This window comes from Phycodurus eques, chromosome 7 (assembly GCF_024500275.1).
Source record: "Phycodurus eques isolate BA_2022a chromosome 7, UOR_Pequ_1.1, whole genome shotgun sequence".
NCBI classification, from domain to species: domain Eukaryota; kingdom Metazoa; phylum Chordata; class Actinopteri; order Syngnathiformes; family Syngnathidae; genus Phycodurus; species Phycodurus eques.
In genome coordinates, this window is record NC_084531.1 from 5,481,268 (window position 1) to 5,503,679 (window position 22,412).

General features: G+C 42.0%; 1 protein-coding gene across 1 annotated transcript; it reads left to right on the forward strand.

The window, feature by feature from the left end:
- Positions 1-3,359: 3,359 nt before the first annotated feature.
- prss59 (serine protease 59, putative) lies at positions 3,360-22,069 on the forward strand. The gene is made up of 9 exons (XM_061681824.1): positions 3,360-3,587; positions 3,816-3,997; positions 4,787-5,019; positions 11,314-11,449; positions 12,493-12,607; positions 19,370-19,571; positions 20,584-20,674; positions 20,754-20,956; positions 21,745-22,069. The coding sequence occupies exons 1-9, from the start codon at positions 3,372-3,374 to the stop codon at positions 21,852-21,854; spliced, it is 1,488 nt and encodes a 495-aa protein (XP_061537808.1). The 5' UTR covers positions 3,360-3,371; the 3' UTR covers positions 21,855-22,069.
- The last annotated feature ends 343 nt before the right edge of the window (positions 22,070-22,412 follow it).

Below are 22,412 nucleotides of genomic sequence, written 5' to 3' on the forward strand. Positions count from 1 at the left end.
AACCACACTGCTCCTCCTGAATCTGAGATTCGACTTCCTGACGGACCCTCCTCTCCAGCTGAGGAGTGTGATCCCCCTGTATTTGGAACACGGTCCTCCTTCTGGTGGACCCTTTCTTAAAAAGGGGGACCACCACCCCAGTCTGCCAATCCAGAGGCACTGTCCCCGATGTCCATGTGATATTGCAGAGGCGTGTCAACCAGGACAGCCCAACAACATCCAGAGCCTTTTGGAACTAATCTCATCCACCCCCGGGGCCTTGCCATCAAGGAGCTTTTTAACCACATCGGTGACCTCAACCCCAGCGATAGGAGAGCCCGCCTCAGAGACCCCAGACTCTGCTTCCTCATGGGAAGGCGTGTCGGTGGAATTGAGGAGGTCATTGAAGTATTCTCCCCACCGACTTACAACGTCCTGAGTCGAGGTCAGCAACGCCCCATCCCCACTATACACAGTGTTCAGTGACCACTAAAGCCGCATTCCGCTTGGCCAGCCGGGACCCATCAGCTGCCTCAGGAGTCTCACAGGTCAAAAAGGCCCAATAGGACTCCTTCAGCTTGACAGCATCCCTCACCGCTGATGTCCACCAACGGGTTCGGGGATTGCCGCCACGACAGGCGCCGACCACCTTACGGCCACAGCTCTGTTCGGCCGCCTCAGCAATGGAGGCACGGAACATGGTCCACTCGGACTCAATGTAGCCCGCCTCCTCCGTGACGTGGGTGAAGTTCTGCTGGAGGTGGGAGTTGAAACTCCTTCTGACAGGGGATTCTGACAGACATTCCCAGCAGGCCCTCACGATACGTTTGGGCCTGCCAGGTCGGACCAGGATCTTCCCCCACCATCGGAGCCAACTCACCACCGGGTGGTGATCAGTTGACAGCTCCGCCCCTCTCTTCACCAGAGTGTCCAAGACATGCGGCCGCAAGTCCGATTACACGACCACAAAGTCGATCATCGAACTGCGACCTAGGGTGTCCTGGTGCCAAGCGCACGTATGGACACCCTTATGCTTGAACATGGTGTTCGTTATGGACAATCCGTGATGAGCACAGAAGTCCGATAACAGAACACCAATCGGATTCTTATCTGGGGGACCGTTCCTACCAATCACACCCTTCCATATCTCACTGTCATTGCCCACATGAGCATTGAAGTCCCCCAGCAGAACGATGGAGTCCCCAGCGGGAACGCTCTCTAGCAACCCTCCAAGGACTCCAAAAAGGGTCGGTACTCTGAACTGCTGTTTGGTGCATATGCACAAACAACAGTCAGGATCCGTCCCCCCACCCGAAGGTGGAGGGAGGCTACCCTCTCGTCCACCGGGCTGAACCCCAACGTACAGGCACCAAGCCGGGGCGCAATACGTATACCCACACCTGCTCGGCGCCTCTCACCGTGGGCAACTCCAGAGTGGAAGAGAGTCCAACCCCTCTCAAGGGGACAGGTACCAGAGCCAAAGTCATGTGTGGAGGCGAGCCCGACTATATCTAGTCGGAACTTCTCGACGTCACACACCAGCTCGGGTTCCTTCCCTGCCAGAGAGTTGGTCATTCCACGTCCTTAGAGATAGCTTTTGTAGCTGGGGATTGGATCGCCAAGGTCCCCGTCTCCGGCCATTGCCCAGCTCATATTGCACCCGACCACTATGGCCCCTCCCACAGGTGGTGAGCCCATGGGAAGGGGGACCCACGTTACCCTTTCGGGCTGTGCCGGGCCTCATGGGTGCAAGCCCGGCCACTAGGCACTCGCCTTCGAGTCCCACCTCCAGGCCTGGCTCCAGAAGGGGGCTCTGGTGACGTGCGTCCGGGCAAGGGAAAATGTTTTCCTGTATTTTTTGTATTTTCAATCTTCATAGGGGTCTTTTGGAGCTGTGCTTTGTCTGGTCCCTCACCCATGACCTGTTTCCCATGGGTGACCCTGCCAGGGGCATAAAGCCCCAGACAACTTTGCTCCGAGGATCATTGGGACACACAAACCCCTCCACCATGATAAGGTGACAGCTCAAGGAGTGTGTGTGTGTGTTTGTGTGTGTGTATATAGCTCTGGGGGAAAAGTAAGAGACCACTGCAAAATTATCAGCTTTTCCAATTTGTAGAAGAAAATAACATGATTTATTTATTTATTTAAATACACTCAAGTGTAAAATGATCTATGCACATGCGCCAAATATAACGCACAGAGTACCATATTGAGCTTTGAGATGGTATTTTTAAATTGCTGTGCTTCGATGAAAAGAGAGTTCAGCGCTCCACTATATGGAAATTACCTTTACAGTTTTTTCAATCGTTCCATCGGGATGACTTTTGAAGCAAAATATGCCGCAAAGCACACTAGTCGGAGTCTCTTCTTTTTGGTAACCAATTTTCGATTTCAATTTCTACACATTCTCTTCTCATTTCCTCTTACATTTGTTTCCCAGTTATCCATTTAATGCCAAGATGCCGTTCCGCACCTTTCACCTCTATAATCATTTTATCTGCTTTGTGGGTTACTTGACTTGTACAATTTATCATGTCAGCAATAAAATATAAACAATTTTCCTTCATTATCATGATCTTATCTTGTGCTTTATATTTTTATTCCACCTTCCTGCACTTGCAAGCAGCTTTACCTTCTACCTTGAACTAGCCAGAAGTAGCCTGTGCATTTGCAATTTTACTTCCAATTTTGACTTGTATTTCAACTACGTTTTCCCTTACCTCACAAACTAACTTTATACCATCCTTCAACTTTTTGACCCATGCAATTTTCACCTGACTGCCATTGCATATGATGAACATATATTTTGGGTATTTAACCGCGATTGAATTTACTCACGAATCACAAATGATTAACGTTTTCTTAAATTCCTCAGCGTTCTTTCTTCTTTATTTACAGCACTACAGAAATTCTTGAAGTTGTTTCTTGACCGCCCCTACTGGTGGATAATATTGCTACTGCTTTGCCGTGTTTACTTCAAGAACTGAAAAATGCGGGAACAACGGCAACCTTCAAATCTTGGAAGTTTTACGTTCGTAGAAATACAAGTATGTACCTGACAGAACACAGTACAAAATACATTTGATTCCCCTCGTATTTCCTACTTTTAGGTTTTGAGATTTTGTTGTAAAGCACCTAACCTTTACATATAAATGTTAGTTTAGTGTGCATCGTGGTTTTGTCGTAAAACGTTCTCAAATTGTGCGATTTTATCGAGTGCATGTTGCTATTTTTACGTTTTTATTAAAGTAAGACTAAGAATATGTATGAGTAATAGCACCACTTTTAAAATAATCGTCTGTGCCTTGTGTTGGTTTGAGAATGATTTAGTCCTACGTTAGTCGAATATCTTGAAGTAGCAAAAGAGGTCATATGACCATATAGGTCACATGCTCGGTTTTCCCGTTTACGTCAACATGGCTTTACAGACCTGTATATTTGTTGTTTTTAAATTCATTTTTCTCTGCGCCATCTTTGTGGTTGGAGAGGGACGACTCAAGGGTTTTGGTAGGTTTTATGAATTGCAGAGACATGCGTCCGACGAGCAATGGTTCATACAGAAACTAGATCACTTCAATGGAGCAGACGGCAGAGAGTGGAAGCAGGTATGTTCGAATGCTTTCCCTGTACTTCTCCCTACTTGTATTTAAATATATTTAGAAAAGGTGATCCCACCAGCTAATCGTTCCCCATAGATTGTACAGGTGTAGAATGAAATGATCGATAATTATTGATTGTGAAGTCTACCTATGCAAACTAGAAGAACAGTTCTACTACATTAGTCTAAGAAAGATGGATGTTTTCATGACCCTATCTCCCTTTCCTTCCGTCAGAGGTACTTTGTGAATGATGCCTTCTACAAGCCGGGTGGGCCGGTGTTTCTTATGATCGGTGGAGAGGGTCCAGCCAATCCAGCATGGATGCAACATGGAACCTGGCTCACATATGCAGAGAAACTGGGAGCCATTTGCTTCATGCTCGAGCATCGCTTCTATGGAAAGAGTCACCCAACAGTGTATGTTTGATTATTATTATTGTTATCTTTTATAAACTACGCACGCACAATGATTAGCAAATCCTGAGGGGGGGGGGCTTTATAATAATTTAATTTAAAAAATTTGGGGTTGTGGGGTGGGCCAGGTTGCAGTTACACCAATCGTGTACTCTATACAAAATGATACTGTCATGGTTTCATATTCTGCTTGTTTGTCACTTATCATTGTTAAATTATTGTCACTTTTGCTATTTCACATTGCTTATGTTGAATTTAAGCGCAGCACGGTGAAGTAATGGTTAATATGTGTGTCTCACAGTTCTGAGGTTTGGGCTTTGAATTTTGGCTGGGGCCTTTCTGTGTGGAGTTTGTGTATTTTCCCTGTGCTTGTATTCTCTGGGAAGCCCAGCTACCGCCAACGTTCCCCAAACATGCATCTTATCTTAAGTGAAGACAAAATTATCCATAGGTGTCAATATGAGTCTGAATCTCATTTGTTTATACGTGTCCAGCGGTTGGCTGGCGACCAGTACATGGTGTTCCCTGCATACCGCCCAAAGTCATAGGCTCCAGCTCGCCCACGACTCTATATGAGGACAAGTGGTGTAGCTAATGGATAGATGGATATCAATTAAATGAGCTATAACTGTAACACAGATTCCTGGCCTGTAAACTATTCTGATTCATCTGTCTGTACCTGTCATGCCACTAGATGGTAGCAATGCACTCAAATTAGGACAGCCTTTGTCTCCCTTGTTTACTTTTGTCTTAGAGATGCATATTGAAAACAATTGTGTTCTCTTCATTTAGTGACCTGAGCACGGAGAACCTACGGTTCCTCAGTAGCCGTCAGGCTTTGGCCGACCTGGCCCACTTTCACACAGTGATGGCTGAGAGCCAAGGACTGGTCAACAGGAAGTGGGTGGCATTCGGGGGTTCGTACCCGGGTTCTTTAGCAGCGTGGTTCAGGCTGAAGTATCCTCATCTGGTGCATGCTTCTGTGGCCACCAGCGCACCAATTCATGCTTCAGTCAACTTTCCAGGTAGAATGCATCATAGTAGTATATTAGAGCACACAGAAATATACACAATCAAAAACAATAAGCTGGCGCCCATAGAAGCGCGACCCATGCCAAGAACTTTGAGTTTTAAAGTTTTATTCATAGAGTAATGTTTTTTAAAATCTAGAATATTACAGCCCGTAAGGTCATAGACATGGGAGCTTTGAAATGTTCATGCAATCTTGAAGAGTCTTTCACCTTAGACTCAAGGGGCTCATTACTAACAGTGCATATAAATGTCTGCTTAAATCGAGCGTATACACGTTTGATGAACAAATGAGCGATTCATACTTGTTTTTGTTCGTACACTGAAAACAAATTTAGAACTTCCTCAGACCATGCAAGCTTTCCGATGGTGCAAATCTTTTGAAAATAGGATAAAGTTTTAAGAATCTTACTAAAGTTTTGGGGCCATCTCTTGTGACTTTATACCTCTGTGCATTGGCTGAGATGTGTCAAACAGATGCCCTTTTCAAGAGAAATAGCGACGCAGTTAATGCAGATAGCGGGCACAACTATTTAGTATGAATTCTGATTCACTAACATACGCACGGTGGTGTGAAGAATATTGGCGGGTATGCATGTGTCATGAATCAGACGGTGATTTCGCATATACAGTAAACTTGTGCGCAGAGGACGAACAATTCTACACATTTATTAGTGAATGAGGCCCCTTGAATGGGACAGTTTAAAACGTGTAACGTAAAAAAGGTTCACATTGCTTAATGTCCGAAAACTGCGATCAATGGTCACCAAAATTTATGTGGACATTTCTACTTATGTCCACTTCAACGTCTGAAAATATCAGAACGATGGGCCCAATATTTTGGATTTGACGGATGTTAAGCGTTTTCCTCTTCATATGCGCGCACTATAGCGAAAAAGCTTGATGTATCTTAATCTCCCAAAACTATCATCAGTCATCACCAAAATGTATTTGGACATATGTATGCCCACTTCAACCTCTGAAATTATCAGAACGATCGCCCCGATATTTGGGATTTTGTGGACGTTAAGTGTTTTCCTCCCAATAGAAAAAGCATTATGTAGCTTAATACCCCAAAACTGTCATCAATCATCACCAAAAGTTCTGCGGACATCTTTCCTTATGCCCACTTTAAAATCTGGAAATATTAGAATGATTGGGCCAATATTTTGGATTTTATGGATGTTAAGCATTTTCTTCTCCATAGATGCTCCCAGAAAAAACTTAAAGGGGACATATTTTCCCAATCCAACTTTTTCTCATATTTGGGATGTAATCCTGTCTCGATGGTGCCTGAGTAAACGTGAAATATGAATTAAAATCATCCACACATTCCTGAGTGCCAGATGTTTTTCTGCTGAGAGGCCTGAAATCAGGGAATTCGAATTTCTCAAGCTTATCAACCTCACGAGCAAAGATCTCCCCCTTTCCTTTCCACTCCCAAGCCAGAGCTGTAATCATAACAAACAAAAGTGTGCTCTAACAAGAGGGGCTTCTACACAGAGGCAACCAATCAGAGGAAAGGGTCCGGTCTTAGCCAAATATGGACAAAGCAGATACAATACAGGGTCAAACAGAAGTACCTTAATTTCTCGTGTATAATGTGCTTCCATGTGTAATACGCTCCCCCAAAGTTGACCTCAAAATTCTTGAAAATCCTTCTACCCATGTATATTGCATTTTTACAATGCATGATTTTGCTTCTACCCATATGATTAAAACATGAATTATTATCTGTATTTTGTTAGTTTTTTTCCAACAATTATTCTAAGCACTTTATTTGAACATGTAATTCTTTTTATTTACCTATTTTGAAATTCACAGCTTTTATTTAGTAAATGAGTAAACACAGTGGTCCTCATGTTTGATTACCCAGGCAGAATTTGTAAGATGGGTACAATTCTTTAAAGAAAACATGAAAGGCCAGGCAAAACACTTTTTTTTATTATTGTTTTTTTATTTGTTTAATGGGATTCAAATTAAACTCTCAAGCATTTCAGAAAAAAACATTATCATCAAACAAAACATAACCATAAAGAAATTAATGATGTCATGAGTCATCAGCCCTAGTTGTAAAAAAAAAAAAAAATTCTGCCAGGGTATGTAAACCTATGAGCACAACTGTACATATATGCAGTCATACATACCTCTGTCATATTGGAATGAAAGTGTCTGCTGCACCTTTTTCATAACCTCTAGGTGGCAGTGGTATATTAGAAGGAAAGTTTTGTTTTCATTTTCCCCTATACCTATATATAATGTGCACCATTGACTTTTGACATTTTTTGGGGGGTACAAATGAGCATTATACATGAAATTACGGTAGCTTTCAGAGGGACCTTTTCTGGACACTCGTATGACAAAACCAAGTTGTTGTTGTTGTTTTTTTTAAATAAAATTGACACTTTTATACAAAGTTTGTGTTAGAGAGTCACTTTCTGGAGGTTTAAATAGCCAAAATATGGGACCTTTAACATCGCTTAATGTGGAAAATGCTTAACATCCAGGTTGAATGGACTAATAGAGGTAAGGGGGTGGGCGTCGTCCGATGTAACCGCTTGTTTGCTACATTGAAGCATTTTTTTTAGGCCATATGCACCCATATTACTGTACAGTACAAAGTTATGTTTTTGTAGTTTTGTTTGTGGCCTAAAAGGCCCAGTACAGTATAAAGTTATTGTAAATAAATATACAAAAAGCTTGTATATATTTCAATGTATCACAAACTTACCAGGCCGGTGTGCTTGGTCATGGTGACATTGTTGATGTGGGAGGGGGAAAAAAGCCGCGAAGAGTTCGTGTGCTTCCTATTTCCAAAATCTGTTGCCAAAGGCAAAGGGCTTGATAGGAAAAAAACAGTTACTGTACTAATATAGCATATGCCAGACTCTTTGTATTTGTATTCCTGAGCGTTAACAATGCCTGAATGCCACGCTCTGTCTGTGCTGCAAGTTTATGTACAATATACAATACATATTTCCATCATGACCTGGCCGCCATGTCAATGCCTCACATCCAACATGGCCACCATGTAGGCACGGGGCGTTATTAGGATTCTCACATAGTTTCCAGGCAGGACACACCCTGTTCCAATATTACTGGCTCCATGAACTCGTGCCATTGCACAGTGATTGGCTGCTGTATCCTGGCAGAACACGCCCTACTGCTTCCAGAAGAGAAAAAAAGTATGTGACATAAGTGTGATGGTGTTAATGTTTCCCCACTAACCTTAACCCACCCTAATCCTAACCGTAACCAATCCTAAACCGCCTAAAGCCCCAACCCTTTTCCTAAACCTAACAATAACAAACTTCATTGTTTTTATTTCATACAAATGTGATACATTTTGAATGGTTATGTAATTCTATCTGCGTACCCTGCCCTTCCCGCGACACAGGAGGAAATCATGTTGAAGGAGTGCATGTCCTGCCTGGAAACTATGTGGGAATCCTAATAATGCAGGCACGGACAGCGCGTCTTTTAAAATCGTATCTTTTTTACATTTTTATTTTATTTTTTTTTATATCTGTGACCCGTAAATACGTCAGTCCCATTCTCTGCCCGCATTGCGCCACAGCACCAGTAAACAACAATGCCTAATTCTAGAACTAACAGACTTTGTAAATGTCAGTTTAAGTGACAAATGGAAACTATTTTTGTACACATTGTTCAGTCCCGACTGTCCGTTTTATCCAATAACTGTTATATCGAGGTCCGTTGTATTGAAGGTCCACTGTAAACATTATGGTGACGATTGAGTTGAGCTTTTTTTACACTTGCGTTAAACACTAATGTCAGTGAACTTGCATTAATGTCAGTGAACTTGCGTTAACTTGCGTTAAACACTTTAGACCAGACATGCCCAAAGTCCAGCCCCCGGGCCAAATACGGCCCGTGTTCATATTTCCACTGGCCCGAAGCCTCTGTCATAAAACCAATAATATGTGGCCCGGCAGTACAAAATACACGCGCAATTTTATATGTCACCACAGGATGGCAGTAAACTTGTGGCTGAACTCTCGCGGGGCCGTTTTGCACATGATCTGTTTTTTGCCCATTTCTAAAATGGCAACTGGAAGTAAGAAAAGGAAAGTTGATAGCGAGGGCCGACGTTTCCAGGACAAATGGAAGTCTGAATATTTTTTCACTGAGTTTAGAAACAACTGCGTCTGCCTAATTTGCTGTGTTCAAGGAGTTCAATATAAAGAGGCACTACCAGACGGAACATGCTAACTGGGAACGAACGCAGTGAAAAATTGAAGCAACTGGAAGCTGGTTTAACGGCACAGCAACACTTTTTCACAAGAGCCAGTGAGTCAAAGGAAAATACAACAAAGGCAAGCTATGAGGTGGCAACGCTGATTGCCAAGCACTGCAAACCTTTTACTGAGGGTGAATTTATTAAAGACTGTGTGATGAAAATGGTGGAGAACATTTGTCCTGAGAAAAAGCAACAGTTCGCCAATGTTTTCCTGGCTCGTAGCACTGTGTCACGAAGGATCGAAGAAGTTTCTTCTGATATTAAGAGACAGTTGGACGCAAAAGGAGTGGAGTTTGAATTTTCTTCGTTAGCCTGTGACGAAAGCACGGATGCATCCGACAGCGCTCAGTTACAGATTTTTTTTTTTTTTAGAGGAGTGGACAGTGAAATGAACGTGCGTGAAGAGCTACTTGACCTCCAGAGCCTTAAGGACCAAACAAGAGGAAAAGATTTATTTGCTTCTGTTGGTTCCGCCGTAGATGACATACAATTACAGTGGAATAAAATCACGGGGATTATTACGGATGGCGCACCTGCCATGGTTGGCGAGCACAGTGGATTATCAACTCTAGTGTGTAACAAAGTAAGCGAAGAAGGAGGTAACGCTATAAAACTCCATTGTATTATTCACCAACAAGTTCTATGTGCCAAACATCTGAAATATGATCACGTTATGAAACCGGTCATAAAGGCTATTAATTATATTGATAAGCCAACTGTATTCACATATTGAAGCCTTTCGGACCAAGCTGCTACTTTTCATAACCCACCTGTCACAAACGCTGCCCAATACCACACATTTCCAATCTCTGCAAGAAATAATGACCTGTTTTCCAGCGCACAATATCAGTGCGCAAATGAGGTGGTATGCCAGCAAACATCTCATCTCAGACTGAGGAGTTTCAACAGCGTTTCAGGGATTTTGCAACTATTGAAAAGGAGATCACGCTTTTTTCTTCTCCCGTTTCCGTGGATCTCAGTGACGTTCCAGCCCACCTGCAGTTGGAGCTCATTGAGCTGCAGTGTGACACGGAGTGTCGCAGCCGGTACCAACAACTCCCTCTTGTCAACTTTTACCAGCAGCTGGATAAAGACAGGTTCCAAGAGATTCGTACATTTGCTAAGAAAATGTTGAGCTTGTTTGGCTCGATATACTTGTGTGAGAAGACATTCTCAGTCATGAACATGAATAAGAACCGCGTGAGGACAAGACTAAGTGACTCCCACCTGCGTGACATCTTGCGCATTAAAACTACCGCTTTTGAGCCAGACCTTCCCCATTTACTGCAGTAGAGATCTGTGTCACCCTTCACATTAATGCAACCATGTTGTTTGTTGATTCTGATGAATAAAGGTTGAGTCAAATTTCATAAAAATACTTTATTTTGCATTTAATTTATTTTTATTTTAACCTTCATTTATCCAGGTCAGGCAGTTATCAGATCTACCTAGCAGCAGACAGCATAGTAAAACAAAGTAAAATAAAAATAAATATAAAAAAGCATTCCCCTCGTAGGTAGCATGTAAAATTAATGCTGGCCCGCATGACAATTTTTTTACGTCAATGTGGCCCCTGAGCCAAAAAATTTGGGCACCCCTGCTTTAGACTGTCCCCTCTGACCTCAAGAAAATATTAGAGACAAAACACAGAGAGTGTGCATTGTAAACAGGTCTTATCTCTTTTCCACCTATGTCAACAGCACCAAAATGTTTTGTTTGCTAAAACAACACTGAAGTTAGGCAGTATTATTTACAAAGATACAACTTACCAAATATTAGAACATTTGAGGGTTTCTTCTCTGAGTCTCAGCTTTTTGTGAGAGAGAAAAAGTCTAATTTTTTTTTATCCTTAAAAAAAATATTTAGCATACAATATATTGAAAAACTGAAATCATACTTCATGTGTGTATCTGTGGATTAATGTGTGGTTTTGTTGTTTGACTTCAATCGTACAGTTATCCTTTGCATTTCACTTCAGTTTTTTTTTTAGCACCCCTGCTTTGTTTTATTTCCACCTGTTTTCCCCCAGAGTACTTGGAGGTTGTGGGGCGTTCCCTGGCTTCAGAGAACACAGAGTGTCCTCTAGTGGTAAAAAAGGCTTCAGATACCCTAATAGAGCGACTCAGCGACCCAGCAACCTATGACAACATCACCAAAGATTTCAAGTATAGCGTCTACACTTTTTGCAATACTTTCTTTCTGGTAATGTCAGCAGCTTTTTTATATTGGACAGTTTGAATTATGTGAATCATCTTTCATAAAAGCATTACTAGATTTATCTATTCAAGGAAACTGATTTAAGTCCATAAATACAGTCAATTTCACACATATATTTCTGTGTACTTTTATCACATGCAAACATGCCATTGTTATTAGGTCCAACTCTACAAATGAATTTAAAAACATATGACCTATGTTTAAAAATGTGTTTTCTAAGGTAATAATGCTAAATTTTAAATGACATGGTTAATTTAAAAATAGCATATACAGCTAAACAATAAAATTGTCTTAGCTGATTGCAGCAAAGTACTGTAGTGAAATACAATATTTTGCCTCAGTTGCTTCAAGACGGGCGGCACGGTGGATGACTGGTTAGAGCGTCTACCTCACATTTCTGAGGACCGGGGTTCAATCCCCAGCCCCGCCTGTGTGGAGTTTGCATGTTCTCCCTGTGCCTGCGTGGGTTTTCTCCGGGCACTCCGGTTTCCTCCCACATCCCAAAAACATGCATGCTAGGTTAATTGAAGACTAAATTGCCCATAGGCGTCAATGTGAGTGCAAATGGTTGTTTGTTTGTGTGTGCCCTGCGAAAACATGTTATTGTTTTGAGCAATGATGAGTCACATAAATGACTGTCAATGTCAAAGGTCGGTCGAACCGAAATAATACTGGAGCCTTGTCTTTGTTTTAGTGCTGTCATGAACACAGTGAGTATCTTGGATTTTATTTTAGCCTTTTGTTGATTCTGTAGATGGTCAAAGGAGACATGTTCTCATGCAGACACACGTGTCCAGCTTCCAAACTATAACACAGCCGAAAAAGCAGTATGCTGCTGTTCAGTATAATGAAAGTGCATACATGTGTTGTTGTCATTCCAAAGTGTATTATTCTTTTGTCTAGTTGACTGGTTATTGTGGAACGCCAAACATTTGTAGTTACTCTAACCTTGTCCTTGTTTTTGGTATCCTTCCTTCCTTTTTCCATATAGCTTGTGTTCCAAACTGCAGATTCAGACAGAGACAGACTCTGCCTACTTCTTGGAAATGCTTGCTGGTAACTTCATGGATGTGGTCCAGTATAATGAAGACAACAGGGAGTTTGAGGTAGGCAATAATTGACACCTTTGATTGTAGGCCAAAATAGTGTCCATATAAAAAGTATTGTGTTCTCATAAACTTAAGTGAGCTTTCAAAGTATAAATATATGGAGTAAAAAATAAAATAAAAAAAAAACTATTCAAAATGTATGCTGCAGAATGCAAAAACCCTTTTACAGTTACTCCAAGCAACTTTTGTCCAGAGAATGAGTCTAATATGACTCCTTTAACTCAAGACCCAAATTACAAATGTCTTTTGTCCCTGGAAGCCAAACTTACAAAAATGTGTTGTAATATAGTTGACAATACATACACATGTACGTGAGTGATAAAACACAACAGACATGAATTTATTACAAATAACATGAATCAAATAATAAAATACATAAAATTGTTTACACTCATTTTAAATACAAACATACCTGTGATTACTGGTTATGTTAGCATTTAAGAAAGTGTTGAAATAGTAATGTTCATGGTCGTGCAAAATAATATAGGTATGGCACAGAAGTCTCCTGGTAATCGGTGCAGACAGGAAGTCAGCATCATAGATATCTTATGTGAAACCAGATGGAGCTTGGACTTTGAGAGTGAATTGGCGTAAGGTGCAGAGTGGCCTCCATTTTGAACCAAGAGTCCTACGATGATTCTTCCCCTCCACTCCATTCTGTCATGAACGGAACAGAGGATAGGACCCAAAAATGCACGACTCCAAAACAAATGGACAGTTTCCGAAAAGAGAGGTTTAATAGACGGGCATAGGTCGGTACACAGGCAGGCAATCCAAGAAAGGCAACAGTATCCAAAAACATGAAGCAAAGAGGCGAGGTCGATAATCGGAATAGGGTCAAGTCTTACTGTGAGTCTGTGACGTGGAAACAAGGAATGCTGGAACGCGACGACAAGGTACAACGAACTGGCAACGAGAGGGAATGAGACACGAGGTTAAATACAATAGGTAATTAGGGTGAACGAGGCACAGGTGGTGAAGATGCTCACAGGAGCAGGTGTGTGTGAAACAGGGGGGGAAGACAAAACACGGAACACACACCCATGACACCATTCATTTCTATTGAGACTTTGGGCATACCCACACAAAAGAAAATCATAACTCGTTGAAATTTTAAGCGATTTTCAGGTGGTTGTATTGTTCCAAACATCAGACATGTGGCTCCAAAAAAAAAAAATCAGTGTGCATTGAAAAGTTTTTTTTCCACTGAAACATTGGTACTTTTAAGGAGATAGTAAATTGACAAACAGTTCAGATAGATGTATGAGATCTACTTGTATCCAATATGGTTTTACTATAAATAAGAGTACAATATGGCACAGTATAGCATATTATTGAAAAGAAACTATTGGATTTATTTTACGTTTTCAAACATTGTTGCATTTCATAGTAATATGGCACTGAGCTCCATGAAATAGCATGGTTTTACTCAACTTTTGACGAGTGCTGCCACTTTAATTGTAGTGATGTTAGTTTTGAAATGATATTGCAACACCAGTTACATACTGGAGGACACTACACCACCCCAGGTCTCCATCAAAAGAGGTCCCATCCAAATCTGGTGTTGCGTTTCAAAATAAAAAGTCCCCTGAAATATGCATATTTCGCTATCATTGCCCCTGATTTAAAAACAATCATAATTTTTTTTATTTTTTTATTTTTATTTTTATTTTGTAAAATCTTTTCAGTATCACAACACCAGTCCAGTCCTGGAGGACCTTAGATTACCCCAGGTCTCCACCAAAAGAAGGTTTGAAAGGCAACTCCAGATTTAGATGGGACCGCTTTTGCTGGAGACCTGGGGTGGTCCAGTGTCCCCCAGAACTGGACTGTTGTTGCGATACCGATGAGATTTTATGTATTTATTATAAATCAGGAGTAATGCAGCCCTATGGATAAATGCAGAGGGTTGCGGATAAATGGATAAATGCAGAGGGTTGCGTCAGGAAGGGCATCCGGCTTAAAACCTTGCCAAACAAATATGAGCGTTCATCCAAAGAATTCCATACCGGATCGGTCGTGGCCCGGGTTAACAACGTCCGCCACCGGCGCCGTCAACCTGCGGGGCGCCGTTGGAAATTCAGCTACTGTGGGTCGAAGTCAAAGAAGAAGAGGAGGTGGAAAGCGGGTTCTTCGGCAGAAAGAGAAGAGGAAAACACAGAGCCTAGAACTGAATGTGGGGACTTTGAATGTTGGGACTATGACAGGAAAATCTCGGGAGTTGGTTGACATGATGATTAGGAGAAAGGTTGATATATTGTGAGACCAGGTGGAAAGGCAGTAAGGCTAGAAGTTTAGGGGCAGGGTTTAAATTATTTTACCATGGTGTAGATGGGAAGAGAAATGGAGTCGGGTTATTTTAAAAGAAGAGTTGGCTAAGAATGTCTTGGAGGTGAAAAGAGTATCAGATCGAGTGATGAGGCTGAAATTTGAAATTGAGGGTGTTATGTGTAATGTGATTAGTGGCTATGCCCCACAGGTAGGATGTGACCTAGAGGTGAAAGAGAAATTCTGGAAGGAGCTAGATGATGTAGTTCTGAGGATCCCAGACAGAGAGAGAGTCGTAATTGGTGCAGATTGTAATGGACATGTTGGTGAAGGTAATAGGGGTGATGAAGAAGTGATGGGTAAGTACGGCATCCAGGAAAGGAACTTGGAGGGACAGATGGTGGTAGACTTTGCAACAAGGATGCAAATGGCTGTAGTGAACACTTTTTTTCAGAAGAGGCACGAACATAGGGTGACCAACAAGAGCGGAGGTAGAAGCACACAGGTGGATTACATCTTGTGCAGACGATGTAATCTGAAGGAGGTTACCAACTGTAAGGTAGTGGTAGGGGAGAGTGTGGCTAGACAGCATAGGATGGTGGTGTGTAAGATGACTCTGGTGGTGGGGAGGACAATTAGGAAGACAAAGGCAGAGAAGAGAACCATGTGGTGGAAGCTGAGACAGGACGAGTGTTGTGCAGCTTTTCGGGAAGAGGTGATACAGGCTCTCGGTGGACGGCAGGAGCTTCCAGAAGACTGGACCACTGCAGCCAAGGTGATCAGAGAAGCAGGCAGGAGAGTACTTGGTGTATCTTCTGGCAGGAAAGGAGAGAAGGAGACTTGGTCGTGGAACCTCACAGTACAGGAAATCATACAAGGAAAAAGGTTAGCTAAGAAGAAGTGGGACACTGAGAGGACCGAGGAGAGGCGAAAGGAATACATTGAGATGCGACACAGGGCAAAGGTAGAGGTGGCAAAGGCGAAACAAGAGGCATATGATGACATGTATGGCAGGTTGGACACTAAAGAAGGAGAAAATGATCTATACAGGCTGGCCAGACAGAGGGATAGAGATGGGAAGGATGTGCAGCAGGTTAGGGTGATTAAGGATAGAGATGGAAATACGTTGACTGGTGCCAGCAGTGTGCTTGCTAGATGGAAAGAATACTTAGAGGAGTTGATGAATGAGGAAAATGATAGAGAAGGGAGAGTAGAAGAGGTAAGTGTGGTGGACCAGGAAGTGGCAATGATTAGTAAGGGGGAAGTTAGAAAGGCATTAAAGAGAATGGAAAATGGAAAGGCAGTTGGTCCTGATGACATTCCTGTGGAGGTATGGAAGCATCTAGGAGATGTGGCTGTGAAGTTTTTGACCAGCTTGTTCAATAGAATTCTAGTGCGTGAGAAGATGCCTGAGGAATGGAGGAAAAGTGTACTGGTGCCCATTTTTAAGAACAAAGGTGATGTGCAGAGCTGTGGCAACTATAGAGGAACAAAGTTGATGAGCCACACAATGAAGTTATGGGAAAGAGTAGTGGAGGCTAGACTCAGGACAGAAGTGAGTATTTGCGAGCAACAGTATGGTTTCATGCCTAGAACGAGTACCACAGATGCATTATTTGCCTTGGGGATGTTGATGGAAAAGTACAGAGAAGGTCAGAAGGAGCTACATTGTGTCTTTGTAGATCTAGAGAAAGCCTATGACAGAGTACCCAGAGAGGAACTGTGGCACTGCATGCGGACGTCTGGAGTGGCAGAGAAGTATGTTAGAATAATAATACAGGACACAATAATACGAGGGCAGCAGAACAGCGGTGAGGTGTGCTGTAGGTGTGACAGAAGAATTTAATTTAAGGTGGACGTGGGACTGCATCAGGGATCAGCCCTGAGCCCCTTCCTTTTTGCAGTGGTGATGGATAGGCTGACAGATGAGGTTAGACTGGAATCCCCGTGGACCATGATGTTTGCAGATGACATTGTGATCTGCAGTGAAAGCAGGGAGCAGCTGGAGGAACAGTTAGAAAGATGGAGGCATGCACTGGAAAGAAGAGGAATGAAGATTAGCCGAAGTAAAACAGAATATATGTGCATGAATGAGAGGGCTGGTGGGGGAAGAATGAGGCTACAGGGAGAAGCAATAGCAAGGGTGGAGGACTTTAAATACTTGGGGTCAACCGTCCAGAGCAATGGTGAGTGTGGTCAGGAAGTGAAGAAACGGGTCAAAGCAGGTTGGAACGGGTGGAGGAAGGTGTCAGGTGTGTTATGTGACAGAAGAGTCTCTGCTAGGATGAAGGGCAAAGTTTATAAAACAGTAGTGAGGCCAGCCATGATGTATGGATTAGAGACAGTGGCACTGAAGAGACAACAGGAAGCAGAGCTGGAGGTGGCGGAAATGAAGATGTTGAGGTTCGCTCTTGGAGTGACCAGGTTGGATAAAATTAGAAATGAGCTCATCAGAGCGACAGCCAAGGTTCGATGTTTTGGAGACAAAGTTGGAGAGCGCAGACTTCAATGGTTTGGACACGTCCAGAGGAGAAATAGTGAGTATATTGGAAGAAGGATGATGAGGATGGGGCTGCCAGGCAAGAGAGCTCGAGGAAGACCAAAAAGAAGGTTGTTGGATGTCGTGAGGGAAGACATGATGGCAGTTGGTGTTTGAGAGGAGGATGTAGGAGATAGGCTTACATGGAAAAGGATGACGCGCTGTGGCGACCCCTATCGGGACAAGCAGAAAGGAAAAGAAGATTATAAATCAGGAGTAATGACAGCGAAATATGCAGATAGCAGGGGACTTTTATATTGAATTGCAACATCAGATTTGGATGGGACCTTTTGTAGGCGACCCGAGGTGTTCTAATGTCCTTCAGGACTAGACTGGTGTTGCGATATTGAAAATATTTATTTATTTATTTTAATTCAGGGGTAATGACGGTAATATATGTGGATTTGAGGTTCTGTTTTATTTTGAAATACAACACCAGATTTGGATGGGACCTCTTATGGTGGAGGCCTTGGGTGTTCTTGTGTCCCCTCATAATGGACTGGTCTTGTGATACCTCAATGGTTATTTTTAATACTTTTTAAAAATCAGTATGCATTTATATCAATGTATTATTTGGAGGCTTTCATTTTAAAGGTGGCTTTCGCCTCCCCTTGGCAGTTTATGACACTAATCCCTCATATAAACAAAATTAGGGGCGGGTGGCTTGACTTCTTCTTTTCGAATGAAGCTGGTTTAACCACATTGGTCAATGGGAGTTTCTATTGACTGTTAGCATTAAGCTGGCAATTTCTAAAACGATCATGTGTGTCTTGTATTTACAGATACAATGTGTGTAATTCTTATTGTTGCGTGTTTAATTTAACAGGAAACTACACTTGAGGGGGCATGAAACAGTTTCACAGCACTTGCAATGTATTGTATACTTAAGACCTGCACGGTTTAACCTTTGACACACTCAACTCAACTTTGTTTATAGAGCACTGTAACAAACTTCTGTACATAAAGATTGAAAGGAAATAGAATCAAGGGCATTTATTGTCATTGAATGGTGCAGATGCAACAAACGTTGGGTTATGAAAACTTAAAACACAACCAAGAATAAAACATTAATAATGACAAGCATATACTACTGGTAGGATCAATGTTCTCACAGGGCGATTGTCTCTTGGTCCCCCGTGACAGGAACGGCTAGCAGTGGCTCACTCGGCCCGGAGTCAAGCAGCGCGCAGCGGGGAGGGAAAAGGAGAGGGGAACAGAACTTCACCCATCGTGACTCTTGTTGTGATAGCGAAATTGCCTCGGCGAATGTTGACTTCCCATCTCCTTTTTAGTAATGGGTCACTGTTAAACAAGTTAAAATAAAAAGTTGAATCACTGAACATAACGGCCAGCACACTACAGTATTGTCTGGAAGAGCTATCCCCTCATCTTTAAAAAGTAAAATGTTCTTATGAAACTCCGACGTTGAAAAGTACCAGCACTAAACTATTGAACCTGTAGCACAACTCCACATTATCACACATTTAAAGAATGAGGTTGTTTTTCTGTCCCAGGTCCTTAACACAGACAGACAGTCGAAACTGGTACGCTACCTAATCTTTTCACTGGAAATATTTGTGTTGCCTTGCATATGGTCCATTGCAAAGGTCATATAGACAAACCACTGACATGCTCATTCACACTCACTTTCATAGGTGCGGGTAATTTAAAGTCCTCAATTAGTCTGAGAAGCATGTTTTGGGGATGCTGGAGGAAACCGCAGTACCCAGAGAAAACCTATGCAAGCACAGGGACAACATGGAAAGTTCACATTGATTTTTCAACAGAGATTCAAACCCTGATCTCCTGACTGTGAGCTAGACGTGCTAACCACTATTCCATTTGCTTCCTGCGAATTCATCACCGGCCTGTTAAGGGCACAAACTATGACATTAAGAAAAATGTACTAGCACAAGATTTAATCCTTGGCTGCTTGTTTTTTGGGCCTATAGGGTTTAGTGGGCACCAACATCACCATCAAGGTGCTCTGTGGGGTGATGGCCGACACATCACTTGGAGAACCATATGCCCGATATGCTGCTGTGGCCCGCCTCCTGATGGACACCGTCTCAATGAAATGTCTGGATGTCAGCTTCAACAACAATTTGAGAGACATGACTAATACATCCTGGGATGGGCCAGCTGCAGGGGGAGGTGAGAATGAGTCTGTTTGTCCCAAGGGGAAAAAGTATTTTCACATCTGTAAATACAGGTCTTCTTTTTTAGGTGTGGTTTGTTCATAAATGAAACCTGTAATTTCTATTGACCTTTTTATATTTTTGGGTCTTTGGCTATTAGGTGAGGTGGCATGTTTTTGTCGACAGCAGAGGACTAGTGACGCAGACTAAATGATGTCATGCTAAAAGATTCCAAAGCCACCAAAAAAAGGCAGAAAGGCTGACAGAAATACCAGCATGAGGAGACCAGAAAATAAGATTCTGAAGCTGGTTTAGAATCATGCAGTGGGTCCTCATGGTCAAATACTAAAAAAAAATTAATGCCACCTCATTGTGCTGTATTTTTACTCAGTAAAAGATTCCAAAGCCACCAAAAAAAGGCAGAAAGGCTGACAGAAATACCAGCATGAGGAGACCAGAAAATAAGATTCTGAAGCTGGTATAGAACCATGCAGTGGGTCCTCATGGTCAGGTCCTAAAAAAAAATTAACGCCACCTCATTGTGCTGTATTTTTACCCACTTGAATACTACATTGTGCTCATCATTTTCAGTTTAGATACTGCTGCTTGATTTTTATCTGCCTCAGAAATGGAGACCAATGAAGAAAATTAAAGAGTTAAAAGAGGTATTTTTATGTATACTACGTTGAATCAAAAACCTTTGTTTGTCCTCTCTATAGCTGAACCAGTAATACTGTAACCAGGCAGTTGTTTTGATTCCCAGCCTCACTTAGATGAGTGGGAGGGCTGGGATCCTCACAACAGGAAGTGGTCTCTTAAAAAAACATTTATCAGCAAGTCCCCACACAAGCCTCATTTACTTGCAACTTGTACCGGCTTTAGGACTAAAAAACTCAATGTCACTACTTGTGTGGAAATAATTTATTTTTGACACGTCTTTAGCATGAGATACTCTGCTTTGCTGTCTGTGCTTCTGTTTCTATCAATCAAGTGCATGTGTTAGCTGTGAGTAAACTGTGTGTCACCAGGCAGACAGTGGGTCTACCAGACCTGTACTGAATTTGGATTTTATCAAAGCACTGATTCGCCCAACCAGCCATTTGCTGGCTTCCCTCTGGAGTGAGTAAATACAAAATTCAAAAGCCTGCTTTTTTTTTTTAAATTTATTTTCTCATTCTAATTTTGTCTTCCCATCCAGGTATCATGTGAAACAGTGTGCAGATTTCTACAACATCACTGGTGATAAACTTGCAGAGGCTGTGGCTGAGACCAACGAGTATTATGGCAGCTATGATATCCACTCTTCCAAAATTGTTTTCCCTAACGGGTCCATTGACCCCTGGCATGCATTGGGAATCACTCAAGACATCATGGCTGACCTTCCGGCTGTTTTCATCAAAGGTGGGTAACAGCTTGGGGCCATAGAAAATCCCACCAAAGTAAAAGATGGGGTTAGGTTTGGTTTGGTTGGGTTACGTACTGAATTGATCCTGAAGGAACCAGTGGCAGCAGTGATAGTAACAGAAGTATTGAAGTCGAGTATCATCTCAGTGATTAGAGGTAGATTAAAAAGCATCTCCAATGGCAACTCCTCAACAAAGCACACCTTCCTGCATATAATATGTGCCCTGCGATTGGCTGGTGACCTGACCAGTCTCGGGTGTATCCCACCTCTTGTCCCAAAGCCAGTTTTGATAGGCTCCAACTCACCCAAGACCCTAATGAGAACAAACGGTATAGAAAATGGATCGCTGGGTGTGGCAACAGATGCTTCACCATTGTATTGTGTCTTTTAATTACATTGACTCACACTAGTTTACTGATTTGTTTGCATTTATCATAACTTTACCAAAACTAAACAACCTTGTTATAGGGAATCCTGATTCTAATGACAAATACCTAAAATACAACCAATGACCTCTACTTTTGAAATACAGTGTTGCATATAGATATATTATTCTTTTAAGTTACAAAAAATACTTTTGGTTTGTGGTTGCCGTTTTTGTGTGCACAAAGCATTCTGGGATTGATGATGTATAATGTTTGCTGTGTCTGAATTCTTTTCAGAGTAAAAGTTTATTTATTTATTTTATTATTATTATTATTTATTTTTTTGGCCTGTTGGGTATTTTTGACTTGACTAAGTTGACTGCCACTGCTGTGTCCCTTACTGTTTTTATTTAATACAGGAACAGCCCACTGTGCCAACATGTACCCTGCCAGCTCCAGGGATCTCATCCAGCTAACACTGGCCAGAGATCAAATCTTCTTACATCTGCAGCAATGGTTGAAACAATAAATGCCATCATCGCCAAATTGCCTGTGACACTGCTTAAAGCTTTGGGATGAAGGTTCCAAAAAATGTTTTAAATTGTTTTGGAAGTGTAAAACAAAATTGAGCTGATGATTAAATATTTTTTATGCACTGTGTACGTATGTGTATGTTGTATATTTGCATGTCTGTAATGCTTCAAAGATTTTGCTGTCTTGCTATTAAACTTCGTATGAAAGTTGCTTTTTCTGATAAACAATGAATTTACAGGTTCTAATTACTATCCAGTTCTGGTATTGATTCAATGTCCCGTTTGCCTTTGTGCACTGGGAACTTAGAGGGGCCTTCTCCAAACTGTTTCCACAAAGTAAGGATTGAGCCTGATTATTAGGAAACAGGTGTAACTACTCATTGCAGAAGAGTTACTTTGTAAGTGGTAATGATAAGGAATTTCTATTAAAGTGTGTTTAATATTATCTGTAATGGTTTGTTAGATGGCGGACGAAGCACAGTGACAGTCACACTGATGTGAAATTAAGGAAGCAGGAGCCCCCCTCCCCCCCAAAAAAACTTTTTAAAAAAATA

Coding starts and splice junctions, on each gene's coding strand:
- prss59 (XM_061681824.1), top strand. CDS start 3,372: ATGCTCGGTTTTCCCGTTTACGTCAACATGGCTTTACAGACCTGTATA. Junction 3,998..4,786: donor GGAAAGAGTCACCCAACAGT/GTATGTTTGATT, acceptor CTCTTCATTTAG/TGACCTGAGCACGGAGAACC. Junction 11,450..12,492: donor AACATCACCAAAGATTTCAA/GTATAGCGTCTA, acceptor TTTTCCATATAG/CTTGTGTTCCAAACTGCAGA.